Raw genomic sequence first — 19,258 nt, forward strand, 5'->3', positions numbered from 1 at the left:
AGTTGGAGATACAATGTTTGTGCTGATGGGGCAAGTTTCCATATAATCGCATTTTTCTTTGCATGCCCTCACTTCAATTAAGAACACTAGATTATCTAATTAAAAATAATATGCATTGAAGTGAGGATACAATATGGATGAATATTGTCAATGATGAAAATGAAGATACAGCAAATGTTTTTATTTCACCTCTAGAAGCCGCTGTTCTGATTGTAGAACCCTCCAGTGCTGGCCACAGAAGAACACAAAGGAATAGAAATAAAAAAAAAATCTACTATTGACATATCCATTTTTGCCGATAACAGCAACTATCGGCACTGATTAATCTGTAAAACCGATATATCGGTCAACCTCTCGTGATAAGCATCTCCTCACAGTCATGGTTACAATATAGTTTACGCCAGGACCTTAAAATAAGAATGAAAATATTATAATAAAATGAGTCGCTGAGATGACCTGAAACAGACAGGACAGTCTGTAACCCTTTACTTTTGGCTCCGTTAATACAAGAAACACACTGAACAGGCACACATCGCACGCGCTCTGTCAATGCAGTTCTGCTCATTATTTTTACATTTGTGGAAGAGTAAAACACAGTGTCTGTGTGAAGGACAGTGGGATGGTTATTGACTTGTAAAGCAGTAGATGTGTGTGGATAAGACTCGAACTTCACTGGCTCTTGTAAAGCGGGATCTGATTTCTCTGCAAGCCTGGTCCCCAGAGGGGCCACTCGCAGATGATGCACTAAAGAACACAAAGTGAACTTTACTAATGGAGGTGTTCCCTACACAGTATACTATATGAGCATGTTTTGAGTTTGTGTGTGATACAATCATCTATCTATGCATTGCAATATTGTTTCTCATGATATTGCATCAATACTTTGATGCTCAGTTAATACAGTTCGGTTAATGAACAATCAAGTTGTCTAAATTAGTGCAAACTTTGAAAGTGGCACTGCTCAGTGTGGTCTGAGGCGCTTCTGTAGTCTTTGGACAAAAGATCACACAATTTAATAGAACAGGTTCCTCCAATTATACAATTATGATATTGCGATGCATGGTCCACTAGTCAAAATGTACATTTTTAAAATGTATTACTCTTCAGTCGTGGCAACTCTCGAAATAAATGTAAGGTGTTATAATGGATATGATAAGTTGGTAGGTTTGGTCTTGACAGACTAGATCTGCTTATGCTGCTTTTGCAGAGCAATTATGAAGACTTGCTACTGTTAGAATTTAAATGAAATGCTGTGTTAAGTATGTAAAACATGCTGCTGCACAATAAGACACATACAGTGCAATCCCTGTGAAGCAGAAGTAGACCGGCGGTGCTGGGGTGGATGGCTTCAGAGAAAAAAACTCTTGGCACACTGCACTGAAACCAGCGTACCTGCAAACAACTGATGCAATTTAAATGTTAAGGGGTGTGTTAACAATGCGGCGTGTTCTACAATTTAAAACAATTGTTTTCTATGAATGAACGCACAACGCCACTGCTTCTCGGTGTCTGTCCGCAGCACCCAGCTATGACTCCGGAGGCTGCTCAAAATTCTGCTCCACCACGGAGCACCACCCACATTGTTTTGAATTAAATTTGACCCAAATCATTATCAAGTGACACCGATTATTTTATTTAGCCATGGCTAGAAGATACATTGTGTATACTGTATGTATGTTTAAAATACCCTACACAATGTATTTTCAGTCACAAGTATGTCTTTTAGTGGCTTGAGAGCTTGAATGAAGCATATTCAAGGCTACATATAGTGAAATAATAAACATTGTTCGTAAAAGGACCTGTCAGCTTTGTGCCTTAACTTAAAATCATTTTTGTTTTCATACAAATTATATTATCAGCATAACAGTTTGAGTTAAATGTTGAATTGAAAAATTCACATGAATTTGAGAATGTCTTAATATTTGGTATTTTAATGAAAGCATGCGCTGGAGCAGACATGAACAAAACTTGATGACCATGTTCTCCAGCATGATTTGAGAATGTTCCAAAGGGCATCTCATATGATTCAATCTGACCACCTGTACAAAGGAGTTGGCATGATTAATGTCACAAATTTACTTACATTTAATTTGTGATCTAAAATGAAATATTTCTTCTTTTCTTTGTTTGAAAAAAATCCTAAAATGTAAATATTTCCAGGCTTAAATGGGATTTTAAATAACAGATTTTCAGTGTGGTTTTTGTCCCCCTTTGTATCCTATCGTGTATGTGTATTATCTTGTGAGAGACAATATAAAGAGTCTTAGATAGCCTTACAGTGAAGGGCCAGACCGCTGCACTGATCCACTAACAGAGTACTGACTAATTTATGAGCACAAACGGCACATGTGCATGTGAGAAATGACAGTGGAATCAGCCAAAGTTTTCATTGACTCTGCGATGAGCACGCTGGGGCCCATGGGGGGGGCCTCCTCACAGTTTGAACTTCATTAGGGCCTGCGCTTAATCAATACGCTATCGGAAAAAGAATTAATTACCAAAGCAGAATAAAATAGCTGCATTTTAAACGTAGGCTTCATCAATGCTGTAATCTCTCGCTTGAGCTCCGCTGCCCTGAGGAATCGCTCTGACCGTGTGTAATGAGGAACTCTGGGAGTTTACACCCCGTTCTCACACACACATCAGGCTTCCTCAACCGAATCTGCGCAGAATCCCTCTGCCCACCACGTATTCCCATCCCACCAACTTCCAGTCTTCGCAGGGATGAGGAAGGGTATTAATGTGAAAATATGTGCTGTAGGGTCGCTGGAGAGAGGCACACTTTCCTAAAGTGAAAGGGGCTGCACTGTCGCCCGGCCGCGGCCTGCTCTGCCCACCCCCCGAGCACCCCAGCTCCTCTAAACTGCATTTCAAGTAGGGTTGAGAAGGGGTTATGGGTGATGAATTGGATTTTTAGTGAGCTCATTAGGAAGCCAAACAGAGTTGAGGAATGGAGCTGCAATCAGTTCTGCTTGCTTTGTTCTCTGCCTCCAGGACATTTGAGTGAAAGTTCACAGCAGACGGCTGATGAGCGCGGCCTGTGGAACACAGTGTGCCTGATGGTTCACTTGTTGATTTAGAACCTTTAAATTCATTTACCTCTTCATCTCTTGTGTCCAAACGGCTGTAGTACGCCTTCAAATGCCTCGAGTGGAACGTGCAGCTCCGGTAGACGCATGCATTAACTCCAAGGTGTCTGTTGCCCCGAGAGGAAGCAGTCTGTGTGTGTTTGAAGTTCAATTGAGGAAAGAATCAACATAAACACAGCTTTTATGTGCTGATGAGCGGAGTGTGACCCACAGCTGTAGATTTGAGGCTTTTGATTTTGAATTTCCCTCGCTGTGGTTTAATGATTTCGTTCTGCCGTCAGCACACGCATCCGGCATGTTTCAGTCTCTCTCTCTGCTCGTGTGTTAATTTTGCATTTACAAGGCCTAGAAATCCTGGTTTGGTGAAAATTGATGTAATTTGCTGTAGTAATTATCATAGTAATTACCTCTCTAATGAGTGCAGTGTGAAAGCACTGTAGCTTCTCCAGTGGCTCTCATGCGCTCAGTCATTATTTGCTCTCCACAGTAATGCAATCTTCAAAGTGTGCTAATACTTACTGGAGAGAGAGAGACGGAGAGAGAGAGGGAATAGGTCTCTGTAAGATGCCCCTTGATAACCTCTGGAGCCAATTAGAGTAATTTGATTTAGACATGCTGCGGCAAAAGTCTAAGGGTGTGAGAGGTTTGCGTTGGGTGTGTGTGGAGTGTGTAGTTGTGTGTTCGGGGTATGTTGGGTGTTTTAGAGCATGTGGAGTGTGTTTGGAGTGTTTTTGGTGTGAGTTGGGTGTGTATGGGATGTATTGGGTGTGTTTGGGGTGTTTTGGAGTCCTTTGTTTGTCCTTTGGGTATGTTTTGGGTGTGTGTTGGAGTGTGTTTGAAATGTTTTTGGGGTGAGTTGGGTGTGCTTGGAGTGTTTTTGTGGTAATTTGGGTGCAAGTCGGGAGTGTTTGGGGTGTTTTTGTGGTGTGTTTTGGGTGTATTGGGTATGTGTTGGAGTGTGTTTGGTGAGTGTCCTGTGTCTTTGGGCTGTGTTTGGGGTGTATTCGGTGTGTATTGGTTGTGTGTTGGAGTGTGTAGGGATGTGAGTTTGAAATGTTTTTGTGGTCATTTGGGGATGTTTCAGGTGTATTTAGGGCTTATTGGGTGTGTTTAGGTGCCTTTTGGGTGTGTGTTTTGAGTATGTTTGGGGTATTTTGAGTGTGTTTTGGGGGTCCTTTGTGTGCATGTCAGGTGTGTTTTGTTTTTTTTTGAGTGTGTGTCTGAGTGTTTTTTGGGGTCTTTAGGGAGAGTTTGTGATTCCTCCCTTCAAATGAATGCCTCAGTTGTCCTGGACTGCAGATTCTCCGTCACACACTCATTGACCTCAGTCCTGCTCTCAGTGGACAAGAACAGCTGATACTAAACACACCGTCCAGCAGTATTTCTGTTGAGCAGCACAGAGAGCGTTATCCTTACATGTTTCTGCATTAGTCTTGAATTAGTTTGTCCTTACAGCATAGTTTTCCCTGCAGCTTGTCTTTAAAGCATCTCGTGGGATGTTTTCTCTGTGATTGTTTTCAGATATGCAGAAGACACAGTTGAGCTGTTAATGAGATTCATCAGCCGCTCTCAGTGATTAACACACTAATAATGAGAGCAGATGAGTATGAAGCTGGCCCACATCACTGGCCTCTCTGAGGTCCTGTTTATGATGTAATGACATAATTGCTGTTACAGGTAGCAGGTTAATTAAACGTGTAATTACTCATGTAAGGGCTTTTGATACTCACTGTTCTGAAACACACAGGTATTATTGTCATGTAATCGTTAGGTTACACCCTCTCAAAACAGATCATAATGTACCCAGTATCCCATCATAACCAATCACAGAATCAAAAGTGAAATGTATCAAAGTTGAAAACATCAACATCACGCAAATTACATGATCAATCTTTGTGGTCACTTCTGAGTACTCGTGCCCATCTTGATGCTGCTTCTACATAATGACTTCTTTTTATTCCACTCCATTTACAAGCAAAGAAGCTTTAGTTTTTCAAATAACTGTACATCTGCAGGAACACAACACATAGAGTCTGTGAGATGCAGCTGTCTGAAGACAAGAGTGTGTGTTCAGATGTTTGTGTAGAATGTGTGTAATAGCTGTTCATGTCTCAGTGTGAATGCTGTGTGTGTGTGGTGTTTAGTTCAGGGTGTACGGGATGTATGTATGTGTGTTGACCTCTGTGTGTTTCCGGGTGAGCGCAGCGTTCTGGATCACTGGATCACACCCTGAACTGTCTCTTTCAGCAGCAGATCTGCTCTTCTGGATGGCTGTAATTAGTGTGTTTAAGCTCAGTACTGCCTCCACATTCACGCCCCATTACCCTGAAACAAATGCCCGAGCCAAGCAAATATGCCACTCCTCCAAGACAATACCACTGGAAAACAACTATAGGCACTTCATTTGAGTTTTTACTAAGCATCACTATCACTATTGCTCATAATGATTAAAAAAAAAAAAAGAAAAAAAAAACCCCCTCTAACACCAAGTATTAAATATTCAGAGTGTAATTCATCCTGCAGCGTTTGTGCTCCAGACATGAATGATTCCTCAAATCATGTGTGTTGTTGAGGAGAGAGGCACTGTTACTTTACTAACAGATCACACTTAATATTTTCACCTGAAAAAATCCCATAGACATACATTGAAGGAGGAACTTGATTAATATCTGGAGAGCAGAATATCACAGAGAGGGTGCAGGAATTTTTTGACTTGGACCAGCAAGCAGTCATCCAGAACACCCTACCAACCATCCAGAACATTATACAGTATGTGTTATATAATCACACACAGTGTTGCCATCTGCACAACTTGAAATCCACAGCTGAATTTCTCAACAGTAAAGCTGTTCTGAATTCATATCTACAAATCAGTTTGACATCTTGCCTAATTAAACTGAATCCACAGTGTGATGTTCATAACTCGATTAGTTGTGTGCCCTTAAGTCTCGGCCCTTGAATGTGACTCACAATCACACTAAGACCATCAGAGATGAGCTCATGACCATAGGGTGAACACACACACACACACACACAAATCTGCTAATACTGACATATCAGTTCTTTAATGAGCATAATTAAGTAAAAATGCACTCAAGGTCATCTTATAGTGTGAATATAGTCACAGTTAAAGAGTTGCTATGCACAGCAGAGTGCCTATATTCAATATTACATGACCTCGAGTTCCTTATTGCTTTTATAAAACAGTAAAATAAAAATAAGGACATAAATTTGTATTAACCTCCTGAGACCCGAGTGTGACTGCTGTGTGCATTTTCCGTTTCCCCTTTTGATTTGTAACTAGTAGCACCTTGTAACGATGCTGGCAACAGGCAGACGAAGAGACAATGATGTGTGATGAACACAAGTGCAGTTTTATTTTCAAACGTGAAATCCAAAAACCCTTACTATAAACGTGAACAAATACAAAACATGGACTTGACTGTAACTTGACAAAACATGACTTGACTATAAACTTGGCATAAACATGACTTGACTCAAACCAGTATACACAAACACAAAATACCTGACAATAGACAATGGCAAACATGAGGCTTAAATACATGGACAGGGGTAACAAGACAAACAAGTTAACCAATGACAAGACAGAACTGATATCGAGTTAACAAGACAATAAACCAATGAAAACAAGACACATGAACATGGAGGGAAACAGGATGATCACATGACTTGACATGGAAACAGGGAATCACATGACAAGGTCACATGACAGGAACAAACATGGCATGGAACAAAACACATACAACCCTGACATACCCCCCCCCTCTAGGGGCGGCTCCCGATGCCCCAAAACAAAAATACAAAGTTCAAGAGGGAAGTGGCAGGACATGGAAACATGGTGAAACAAGATGCGGGGCGTGGTCTGGTGAAAACATGACGTGGAGCAGGAGACCAGGGCGGAGCCCGTGGGGGGTGGAGCCATGAGAGGCTTGAGGGGCGGAGCCATGGAAGGCGGAGCCGTGAGAGGCTCGAGGGGCGAAACCACGGAGAACTGGATAACTGGAGAGTAGCTGAAGACTCGAAGGGTCAGGGTGGAGCCGGAGGCAGGGAGGACCAAGGCAGCATTGGAGGTTCAGAGGAGCAAGGCGGAGCTTGGGGATCAGAAGACTGAGGTGGAGCCGGTGGGGCTGATGACCAAGGCGGAGCCATAGGGAAATAGGTCTCCAGTGGAGCTGAAGGATCAGAGAGCCAAGGCGGAGCCAGGTGACCAACAGACCAAGGAGGAGCTGGAGGGACGAGGGATTCCGGTAAAGCTGACAGGCTGAAGGACCGCGGTGGAGCTGAGGGAACGGACGAGGTTTGTAACGCTGGCTCTGGGACGGACGAGGCTTGCAACGCTGGTTTGTTGGACGTGGCAGACATGGGCGTTGGCTCGTTGACCGTGGCAGACATGGGCGTTGGCTCGTTGACCAGAGATAAGCCTGAGACATTGCATGGAGCAGACTGAAGCGTGGCTGTAACATGCCATGGAGCAGACTCGGGATCTGGGGCAAAAGATGGCGCTAGCTCAGCAACCATGATGGGGAACTCTGGCTTGGTGGCCATGACGTGGGACTCTGGCTTGGCGGCCATGACGTGGGACTCTGGCTTGGCAGCCATGACGTGGGACTCTGGCTTGGCGTCCACCTCCCCCACAGTGAACGATGAACCACATATTAGTAGGGCAAGGTAGATATACTGAGCCAGGCTGTGGGTAATCTGACCGCCTGGCATCAGGGAAGAGATTGGCTCATTCAGTCCAAAGCAAAACAGTCCTTGAGGGCAATCTCATTAAAATCGACAAGGTAGCAAAGACCACAAAACTCCGTGACATAATCTTCCAGGGGACGATTCCCCTGGCGTAAACGAAGAAGCTGGATTGCTGGGTTCATTTTGGTCGGTCAGGTATCCAAACATCCATCTGCAGCCTGAAACTGAACTTTTGATCAGATTTTAGGAGTGAATGCACTTAACTGCATAGAGAGCTATAGGATGCTCCCTTGCTCCCTATTTAGTGAATGACTTAACCTCCAGTGTGCTGTCTGTCTGCACTGATCTCAGAACAGTTTGAAATGCACCTTATTTTCATCCTAACTCCATATAAAGCCTCTGAAAGCAACATTTTTCAGCTTTTGGATGAATACATTTATTGTCGATGTGATAATGCACAGTAAATATAGGAATGCATTTATTAATGTTAATTAATAGAATCATATTGCACAGTGATGACAAAATAAAATATAACAAAATGTATATTAAAATGAAGTGAAATGACCCACAGATGTGTTAATGTTGTGAGTTATTTAAAATAACTAACATGTTTTTTTCTGCTTTTGAGGACATGTAGTGCCAGTTTCCACATATGTGGACATCATGTTTATCAGCGCACTGACGCGTGAAAAATGAACAGATTTTGTAATGCGGCATATCAAATGAAACTAGAGACTCTACTCTTTACAACCAAACAGGTTTCAATGAAAAAACTTTAAGAGATTTCTTACCAGAGGCACTTTTGTTGGCTCTGCGTCTGTAGAAGCGCTTCAAGGAAATCTATGTCATGTTGTTGTGTCACGTGACTCGTGTGGGAGAAGTTAAACCTTTAAATCACAGACTAGAGTCTTGTGAACAGTATTCAGTCGGTTTTTATACATTTAAATTATGCGTTGTGTATAGCAAACCCAAGGTCAAAATAATTTAGTAACCTTGTGTGGTGTAGCACAAGGTTAAAATGTATTTTTTTAATCAAATTCATGAAGTTTTATCAGTAGATCTTGTCCTGACATTTAAACTGCGGTTAATAGTTGTTCTCAATGAGTGCTGTGCAGTGATATGAACAGTAGCTGTTATCATATAGTGTATTTTAGCACAGCTGGAGCACTGTATTGACCAATCAGCATCCAGGACTACAACTATTATAGTTTTATAATAATCAATTAGGGCCAATATGAGTGTACATACAGTATGTAATAATCAGTGTTTGCGGATGACAAGCTGAACTTTAATCAGATTTATACACTACTGGTCAAAAGTTCTGAAACACTTGCCTGAAATGTTTCTCATGATCTTAAAAATCTTTTGATCTGAAGGCGTATGCTTAAATGTTTGAAATTAGTTTTGTAGACAAAAGTATAATTGTGCCAACATATTAATTTATTTCATTATAAAACTAAAATATAATAATAAAAAAGTTTGAAATGGATGACTTGGACCAAATAATAAAGAAAAGCAGCCAATAAGTGCCCAACATAGATGGGAACTCCTTCAATACTGTTTACAAAGCATCCCAGGGTGATACCTCAAGAAGTTGGTTGAGAAAATGTCAAGAGTACATGTCTGCAAAATCTAGACAAAGGGTGACTACTTTGAAGATGCTAAAATATAACACAGGTTTGATTTATTTTGGATTTTGTTTAGTCACAACATAATTCCCATAATTCCATTTATGTTATTCCATAGTTTTAATGACTTTACTATTATTATAAAATGTAAAAAAAAAATAAAATATATATATATATATATAATAAAGAATGAGTGTTTCAAAACTTTTGACCGGTAATGTATATTTATTTACACTGTTATCTGGTTTGTTTGTTACTTCACTCACAGACGCTCCCCTACACACACACACTCATAGAGGACCCGTTTGAGACCAATAGAGAAATGTGGAGAGAGAGAGAGGGCATGTTTTATGTGTTTCTCTAAGGGTGCTGTTTTCCATCAGTGCCTGAGGGCAGACTGCAGCTCTCGCCTCCTGGAGGCCTTTGGGCGTCCCCCCCCTCCCTCGTCTCAGAGGTGCATGATGGGATACGTCCCCTCCCCCCGCCAGTGTTCAGTCCTGCAGTGAACATCCGCACAGGTTCAAATGGAAGAGTTGCCAGGGAACAGTCAACACGCATTAGTGTTTGGGGCGAATCGCCCTGCGGCACTGCAGCTCGCCCGAGAGCAGGGGGACATGCAGATTACCAGCCACACATGTAATGAGCTACAGCAACTTCTCTTTCTTTTTCTTTCTTTCCTTTCTTTCTTTTTCTTTCTCTCTCTCTAATCCTGTTGCATCGTTTTGATTATTTCCACCCCTTTTACATACAGTCATGTGTGTGTGTTTGTGAGAACATATTTTCACATGAGTGTGTATATAATTTGTGTATATATTAATGATGGGCATGATTACTCAGAAGTGACGGCAATGATCGATTATGAAAACACAATAATTGTGACTTTTCAACTTTTTAAAATATTTATTTTTAATTCTGATTATGGTGTTATTGCGGGCGGGACCTTGCAGTCTGGTTAGGGTGCACAGCATGGGTGGTGATAGGGGTGGGCTTCAGGGGCTTAAGCCCTGAATGTCTTTTAGAGCTGTCAATCCATATTTAAAAAAAAAAAATCAAATTAATTACATGATGTGTGATTAATTAATCGCAACTAATCACAATCAACCGCATATCAATATGTACTGAGAAAGGCCCCCAAATAAATTTAATTTAGTTGACCTATCCAACAATTTAAATAATTATAAATATTACATATTATAAATATTATAATGCAGATCACATCATAGATTACATCATATACATATGTATCAGCAGACAAGTTAAGCATTTAGGTAATACAAAAAGTGCTTTTAACCCTTTAAGCTCACATGGGCCCACCATGAGAAAAAAGAATGGTCAAAATATTAATAACTACAGTCTTGACCAACACAATATAAGTATTGTTTGAAAACTTAGAAGCTCTACTAAGCTTTACTTTCTACTTTTTACAAATCAGAAGTGTTCCATTTTGATAATAAAAGAAATTGCACTGCACATATTATTGCAATCTGTAAAAACAACAAACTGATCAAATGGCCATGTGTCATATGCTGTTGGAAAAATATAGAGAGTAATAGCTAAGTATATGTTTTTGCTTATAACTTTATGAAAGATAAACGTAACAAAACAAGATAATCAGATACATAGATCATTAGATAATCCACATGAAGCACAATGTTACATATGGCCACCAGGAGATGGCACCAAATACATGACACAGACTCAATGATGACTCAAATGACACAGAATGAAACTCATTCTGTGAAATCTCATTACTAAAATCATGTCTGCATGCTGTACAAACCTTTAGTCACTGTTGTGTTTGCATGTGTAATTAGTTCTTATGTACAATTATTATGTTTTATTTGTTTGGAGAGGCTTTTGGACACTATGATAAATTATTTTTGTAATGCTATAACTTTTTATTGCTTTGTCGTATCAACACAAATCTTTTCTCAGATACAGTTGACATGATTGGGAACAAAACAAAAGCAGTTTTTCGGAGCCACCTTCTTTACAACCAGAGATATATAATGATAAATAAGAAAAATAAGAAATAAAGTAAGTTTTGGCTCAATGTTTTTGTGATTTTTCAGCATTTTCTTAGGCTGAGAGTCTCAGACTGTATCATAATCTATATAATTAAAAAATCAGAAAAGTTTTCTTTACAATGATACAAATCACTTGATACTGCTTTTTTTCTTTCGAGTTATAAGTCAAATTTTGGGTATGCCACTGAAACAGGAAATCTTTAAAAACACCTTCAGAGCTTAAAGGGTTAAAAATCAAAATATTGTTTATTTTATTTCCATATAATTTGACATGTAACCCTATTATTGGCCTAATTCCGTCTGTGCTATTTTTAAATGTTGGTCTGTATCAGATGGATGCTTTTGGAACATCTCACTATGGTTGCGTCTGCATTTTCAGCGTCTCTAGTCATAAATGTGTTTTTAGGACACTGTCAAGTAAATCATAGTTTGAAACTTCTGTCTGTTGCTCTCTTTGGTTTGACAAGGCGTGTTTTCTGTACAGCTGGAGATGCGCTGACTGCCCCCTACTGACACATTAATGTTGTACATCAAGCTTGAATTACGGAATTTACAAATAATTCATGTATGTTTTTTTACATGTTTGTTTTCATATAATTAGCCGTATTAAATTAGCACTTTAAATTGTGTAGTTATGTTGTATTCTTCAGACATGGCAAGCCAGACTTTTGACTATCGGCATTAAAATGTGATATCATTATAACAGTATTGGCATATGGTAGCTTTTAAACTATTTTGCAGCTCTCCCTTGTGCAGACAGTACAAAAGAAATAAACATGTTGTGTGGTCAAAATCTCCATCTATCCAGAAGTAAGCATCAGATATATTTCAGAGATATAACCCAAGAATTTCCTCATGTATCTCCACCTTGTTTTTTAAACAAGAAAACACAAGGCAGATTCTTCAAAAAAACTCTTTTTTTTACTTGATGCAGAAATGCCCCTGGTTCACAGTGACTTTCAGTCTGGGTCAGTAACAGCTCAACACTCTGTTTGAAGAGGATCAGGGGGTGTTCATACCGGACACGTTCTTGCACGTTCTTACAACAACTGCAGTCTTAAGCAAAGAAAATGACCATAATACACATCTGTGGGCCATACTGTGTGTGTGTGTGTGTGTGTGTGTGTGAGAGGGATCATTTCACCCCAAGTGGTCGGGGCTGTAGTGTAATGAAGTGACGGGTCGCTCCAGTCTCCTATCGTGTTGCAGTGAAAATGGAAACATCAATAAAATTAATCTGGAAGCCTTTTGCCCCGGATCTCTTGCACTGTGGTTCGCTCATAACACACCACAACAACACCAGTTTACACACATACATACACACACAAACACACACACTCACACACATACATACATACACGCACACACACATACATACATACACACACACACACACACACACACAAACATACACACACAAACACCTCCCGTGATGTTATTATTATTATTATTATTATTATTGAAGTGAATAAACAGCTGAATTAGCTCTCCGTCTGGCTAGTGTTTGTCAGAACACCACACACACACACACACACACACACACACGGTTAGGCTACGGCTGCAGTGCAGGTCCAGTTTGTTGTTTTAAGCATCTTTGATCATGTAGTTTGAGTTGGGCTGGATTTAAAGTATTTGCAGCTAATGAGAGCAACTTTGCAGTTACACACACCAGAGCAGCTGACTTTGTTTTCATCTCAATGCTGTGGTCACATTTCATCATCATGTGGCTCTGCTATAAGAAAGAAAAATGACAATTGTTTATTCTAGACAGCAATGAGATTACAATTCAATGGCAAAAAATAAAATAAAATAAAAAAAATAATAATTCTTACAGAGTAATTTTGTCTTATTTTCTGGTTAAAATATCGAAACATACTTAAAACAAGAAAGGGAGAAATCGAACACAATTTAGTGTGGTATATGCTTATAAAAAAAAAAAAAAAAAAAAAACATTTGCCAGTGGGGTAAGAAAAATACATGTTTTTTTCTCCATACCTCATTGACAATTAAAAAACAAAAATAGTTATAAGCATAAACATTACCAAATTGTGTTAGATTTATCTGAAAACAAGATAAATATCTAATGTAATTTTGCCTCTCAAGTTAATTTATCTGAAGGTTTAGATATTTTTACTGAATAATAAAATAAAAAATAAAAATAAAAATAACACCATGAGCAAATTATCTGAGCTATGCTATCCTCATTTATTTTACAACTCTTTATATACTGTTACTGTATGACAACAACTGACACATTTGTGTCTATTTTTATTTCTCCAAATGAATTTTAGGAGAAACATCTGAGAAAAGTTGATACTAAAATAACACATAACTGAGAACTCCATTAAGTCTCCTGAACTCAAAAAGAGCAACCTCTTAGCAATAACATGTTCCTCTGTTTTAATGATGTGAAAGAGAGAGAGAGCGTGCAACACACGATTAAAACAGAAGTGAGAGACAGTGAGCGGGCGAGAGCTGCTCTCAACTGTCCTTGTGTACAGCACCCATCGGATCTCTTCCCTTTCCTCCTTTTTAAAGTGATTAGTTGAAATATTAATGTGTGATTATTGCCCATCTAGAGGTGCGTGATTGATGTCTCCCCAAAAACAGAGAGACGTGTGAACGTAAATGTGTAGAATATGGTGCCGCTGCTCCGGCCGAGTGCAGGAGTTTTTCAGATACATAATTCAGATGCCCTGAAGGAAGGCTTTCAAGCATTTTCGCCCAAGGCCAAGAAAATATAACTGACTTTTAAAAGTAAATCATTTTTTGCTAATGCACAATTAATGTCGGGAGAAAGAAAGAAAGTGGAAGTAGGTTAGGAAGAGACCAGACTCACCAGACCTCATGTATGCACATGTGTCCAGTCCAGACGCTGATGGACATTCATGTAGGAGCATCAGACATGCTCATGATATGCTAATGAGGGGACAAGGAGGGTTTGCAGTCACACTGTATACATGAACCCAGTTTGAACATGCTTGTTTACTGTAAAATTTACATGTAAAGTATTTAGCAGCATTAGATATCCTCAGTGGACCTAAGTTGACCATATTAGATTTTGCCGAAACAGATAACTAAAGTTGTGGAAATAGCCGATAACCGATTAATTTGCCAATAGTTTTTAAATTGATTTATTGAATGTGTTTTCTTTATGAGAAAATGTTCTTAGTCTTGCCTTACTGTGACAGGCATAGACACAGAGAGAACAAGAGTCAAAGTTGAACGATTGAAGTTTATTGTGCAACCAAAATACCAATAATAACCAGAAAATAATTACGATTTGGTGGATAACACAGGACTTTTATCCATAAAAAAGACCGAAATACACAAGGGAATCTTTGTGCTCCCAGCTCCTCATACAAGCACATAAGGGAAACAAAATTTGCACTCATACTTTCATCTACAATCGATTACAATATAAAGAATATAGCTGCAAGCAGCAATGATCGGGGCCAAGCCCTAAAGCCATTCATCAAGAACAATACAAGAGCCCCGGCACAACAGAGTCACATCATTTAAACCAGCTGAGGTGGGTCTCGAACCGGGGTTCACCCAGTCCTAATGAACTGAAGCCCAGAGCTCTAACTACTGTGCCACACAATCGACAAATCTGACTGAGGTCAAAGAGTGGCACAAGAGTTTACAACAATTTCTGATAAAACAGTTACAGCTTATATTTTTTAATGAAGTATGAAATATGCAATAAAGTACAGTCTACATGGTAGTAAGCACAATATGAAGACTCAGAGGTCAACAGAGGTACAAATTTTAAAACTGCTCTTTTCTGGACTCAAACTCACAACCTTTTGTATTCCAATGCTTTAATCACTGGGCCATTCAGTTGACACAGCTCAAAAGTGCCAAGGAGACACTCCAAGCTGAGAGCAGCAGGTTTTAAATATATAGATAATAAATAGATGTGAAATGTATCTCTGCCAATTTCAGAAGACTTAGACTAAGGAAGCAATGTTTAACAAAAGTTTTGTTTAAATTGACTAAGCATTTTGACCACTATGTGGCGCTGTCTCCAAACTGCTTAGGTACCCTCAGGACATGATGTCGAAGACCCCTGCCAATTTTCATTCAAATCAGACAAAATGTTTAAAATATACATTACTTTTTCATAAAATTCAAAATGGTGGAAAGGTTATATGGCTGATGTTAGAAAAATTGATATAGATGGAATCCAAAGACACCAAACTCTTTTAGGACAAATGGTTCAAAAGTTATGGGCAAAAATAGCCAATTTTGAGATTTCTTGACCCATAGGTGGCGTTATCACCAAACTTTGCATGTTACCTCGGATCATGGTCCTGATGAAGCATACCAAATTTAGTTTCAATAGGACAAAGCGTTGGCGAGACACAGCCTCACATCCATTTTCAAGTCAACAACATTAACTTCGCGTTGGCATAATTTCTGAACGGTAGCACAAATTAAAATGATTTCTGGTCAGTTCTGTGCGACTCGGTCTGGAGATTATTTTGAGCCATAGTTTGGAAAAATCAGATCAAGTTTGAAGGATATGAAAAGTTTAAACTGTAAACGTCATAATCCAAGATGGTGGCCACTGTAATGGGACTGAGTTTTAATGTAAGGGGTCCATTGGAGTCATCAGGAGGAGAGTAATCAGATACAAAATGATACACACAAAAGAAAAGTGAATTTCAGACATGGTGGTGGTGTTTACAGAGTATGTCCTAGAGACCCTAAATTTGGTATGGGGGCTATTCATGACAACCCTTATTAGTGTGCCAAATTTCATAATTTTCCTATGTACGGTTCATAGGGCTGCCATAGACTCCCAGCCAGAATAATAATAATAATAATAATACTTATGGAGGATACAATAGCCCCTTCAGGACTTGGCCCCTAATAAGAAGTGAACATTGTCATAAAACAAATTCGAGCAGTAATTTATCAACAGAACATCATATGAACTCAAACTTCTGCTGATAACCGCAAGTTCTAAAAGCAGCAATCGGCACTGATTAATAGGCAAAACCGATATATCAGTCGACATTTAGTCCTCCTTATTCTCTCTGCAGTTATTATGTCAATAGTTTTTTCGCCATTCTTTTTCTGTTATTTTTGTTGAAAGAGAACAATTGTCCTGGTCTTTTGGGGTTATTGTTTGTGTAAGTTTGCTGTCTGGGTTTGTATAATGTTAGTTTGTGTCACGTTTTTCTAAAAAGCTCTCCTTTCGTCCAGGAGATGGTTTAGACAACAGTGTGGCTTCACCCGGTACGGGCGATGATGACGACCCAGACAAAGACAGAAAACGGCAGAAGAAACGTGGAATCTTCCCGAAGGTCGCAACTAACATCATGCGGGCGTGGCTTTTCCAGCATCTTACAGTAAGTCTCCATCTATCTCTATGAACTGTAAAGTCTTATGCTGTTGCACTGAGCTGTGTGAACATCTGACCATCAGCATTATGAACATAAGCTTAACTCAAACAGGAACACATGAACAGTTCTGAGCATTTCATTGACTGTGATTAACTGCGACATGATCTGTGGTTCTAATAATGCAAGTGATTTGTCAATATTACTTAAAGACCCAATGAAATTGTGCAGTTTTCTTTCCTCTGTTGATGTATTTCCTATAGAGCGCATCAGTCTGGTTCCGGAATTCGGTATTTTTAACACTTCTTAATCAAATAGGAATTCAACTGCAAGAAGATGTTACAAATAAATAAATAAATAAAATAACAAATAATATCTGAGCATGGCTGATGTTATGAGAGCGGCGGTCGGTCTGCGTGCGTGTTCATACACAGTGCAAGTGCGATCATGCGCAGTCTGTCAAACATGTGCGCTCGCCATCTCACTTGAGAGTTACTCAACGCAACACAAATCTGTCCAATATCTTAAGTAGCTCATCAGAGATATGTACTCGTCATGACAACAGTATTTACAGGAAAAAAGAACAGTTTTTCCTGCAGTGATGGCATTGAATCGCCTTCACGCAAATGCTTTTTAGTGATCTACTTCGTTGCAAAACGCTAACGGGGGTGAACAAATCAACAAAAAAAATAAAATAATAATATATATATACTGGTGGCCAAAAGTTTGGAATAATGTACAGATTTTGCTCTTATGGAAAGAAATTGGTACTTTTATTCACCAAAGTGGCATTTAACTGATCACAATGTATAGTCAGATCATTACAATTTGACAAAAATGTTCAGAACTTCTTAAACTACTTCAAAGAGTTCTCATCAAAAAATCCTCCACGTGCAGCAATGACAGCTTAGCAGATCCTTGTTATTCTAGCTGTCAGTTTGTCCAGATACTCAGGTGACATTTCACCCCACACTTCCTGTAGCACTTGTCATAGATGTGTCTGTCTTGTCGGACACTTCTCACGCACCTTACAGTCTAACTGATCCCACAAAAGCTCAATGGGGTTAAGATCCAGAACACTCTTTTCCAATTATCTGTTGTCCAATGTCTGTGTTTCTTTGCCCACTCTAACCTTTTCTTTTTGTTTTTCTGTTTCAAAAGTGTCTTTTTCTTTGCAATTCTTCCCATAAGGCCTGCACCCCTGAGTCTTCTCTTTACTGTTGAACATGAAACTGGTGTTGAGTGGGTAGAATTCAATGAAGCTGTCAGCTGAGGACATGTGAGGCGTCTATTTCTCAAACTAGAGACTCTGATGTACTTATCCTCTTGTTTAGTTGTACATCTGGTCTTCCACATCTCTTTCTGTCCTTGTTAGAGTCAGTTGTCCTTTGTCTTTGAAGACTGTAGTGTACACCTTTGTATGAAATCTTCAGTTTTTTGGCAATTTCAAGCATTGTATAGCCTTCATTCCTCAAAACAATGATTGACTGATGAGTTTCTAGAGAAAGCCGTTTCTTTTTTGCCATTTTTGACCTAATATTGACCTTAAGACATGCCAGTCTATTGCATACTGTGGCAACTCAAAAACAAACACAAACACAATGTTAAGCTTCATTTAATGAACCAAATAGCTTTCAACTGTGTTTGATACAATGGCAAGTGATTTTCTAGTACCGAATGATCAATTTAGCATGATTACTCAAGGATAAGGTGTTGGAGTGATGGTTGCTGTCTAGATTTGATCAAAAATGACTTTTTTCAAATAGTGATGGTGCTGTTTTTTACATCAGTAATGATCTGACTATACTTTGTGATCAGCTGAATGCCACTTTGGTGACTTAAAGTACCAATTTCCTTCCGAAACAGCAAAATCTGTATATATATATATATATATATATATATATATATATATATATATATATATATATATACATACACCAATCAGCCACAACATTAAAAGCACCTGCCTAATATTGTGTAGGTCCCCCTAGTGCCGCCAAAACAGCGCCAACTCGCATCTGAGAATAGCATTCAGAGATTATATTCTTCTCACCACAATTGTACAGAGTGGTTATCTGAGTTACTGTAGACTTTGTCAGTTTGAACCAGTCTGGTCATTCTCTGTTGAATCCTACAACCAACAATCATGCCACGGTCCAAATCACTGAGATCATATTTTTTCCCCATTCTGATGGTTGATGTGAACATTAACTGAAGCTCCTGTCCCATATCTGAATGATGTTATGCACTGAACTGCTGCCACACTATTTGCTGATTAGATAATCACATGGATGATTGTTGGTGCCAGACGGGCTGGTTTGAGTATTTCTGTAACTGCTGATCTCCTGGGATTTTCACACACAACAGTCTCTAGAATTTACTCAGAATGGTGCCAAAAACAAAAAAACATCCAGTGAGGGGCAGTTCTGTGGATGGAAACACCTTGTTGATGA

General features: G+C 39.3%; 2 protein-coding genes across 5 annotated transcripts in view; one reads left to right on the forward strand and one right to left on the reverse strand.

Annotated features, from left to right (window-relative positions):
* Positions 1 to 19,258, forward strand: part of meis2a (Meis homeobox 2a) — an 84,514-nt gene that overhangs the window by 20,158 nt on the left and 45,098 nt on the right. For 3 of the 4 annotated variants that reach the window (XM_051723245.1, XM_051723248.1, XM_051723246.1), the window contains exon 8: positions 16,669 to 16,814. In XM_051723245.1, coding sequence (XP_051579205.1) covers positions 16,669 to 16,814 — 146 coding nt within the window. The remainder of the gene's footprint in view (positions 1 to 16,668; positions 16,815 to 19,258) is intronic. The other variant, XM_051723247.1, reaches the window with a different exon arrangement.
* Positions 7,065 to 19,258, reverse strand: part of LOC127455400 (uncharacterized) — a 329,023-nt gene continuing 316,829 nt past the window's right edge. Inside the window, exon 2 of the mRNA XM_051723274.1 lies at positions 7,065 to 8,117. Coding sequence (XP_051579234.1) covers positions 7,137 to 7,823 — 687 coding nt within the window. The 5' untranslated portion in view covers positions 7,824 to 8,117 and the 3' untranslated portion in view covers positions 7,065 to 7,136. The remainder of the gene's footprint in view (positions 8,118 to 19,258) is intronic.

The sequence above is a fragment of the Myxocyprinus asiaticus genome, chromosome 17 (assembly GCF_019703515.2).
Source record: "Myxocyprinus asiaticus isolate MX2 ecotype Aquarium Trade chromosome 17, UBuf_Myxa_2, whole genome shotgun sequence".
Lineage (NCBI taxonomy): Eukaryota > Metazoa > Chordata > Actinopteri > Cypriniformes > Catostomidae > Myxocyprinus > Myxocyprinus asiaticus.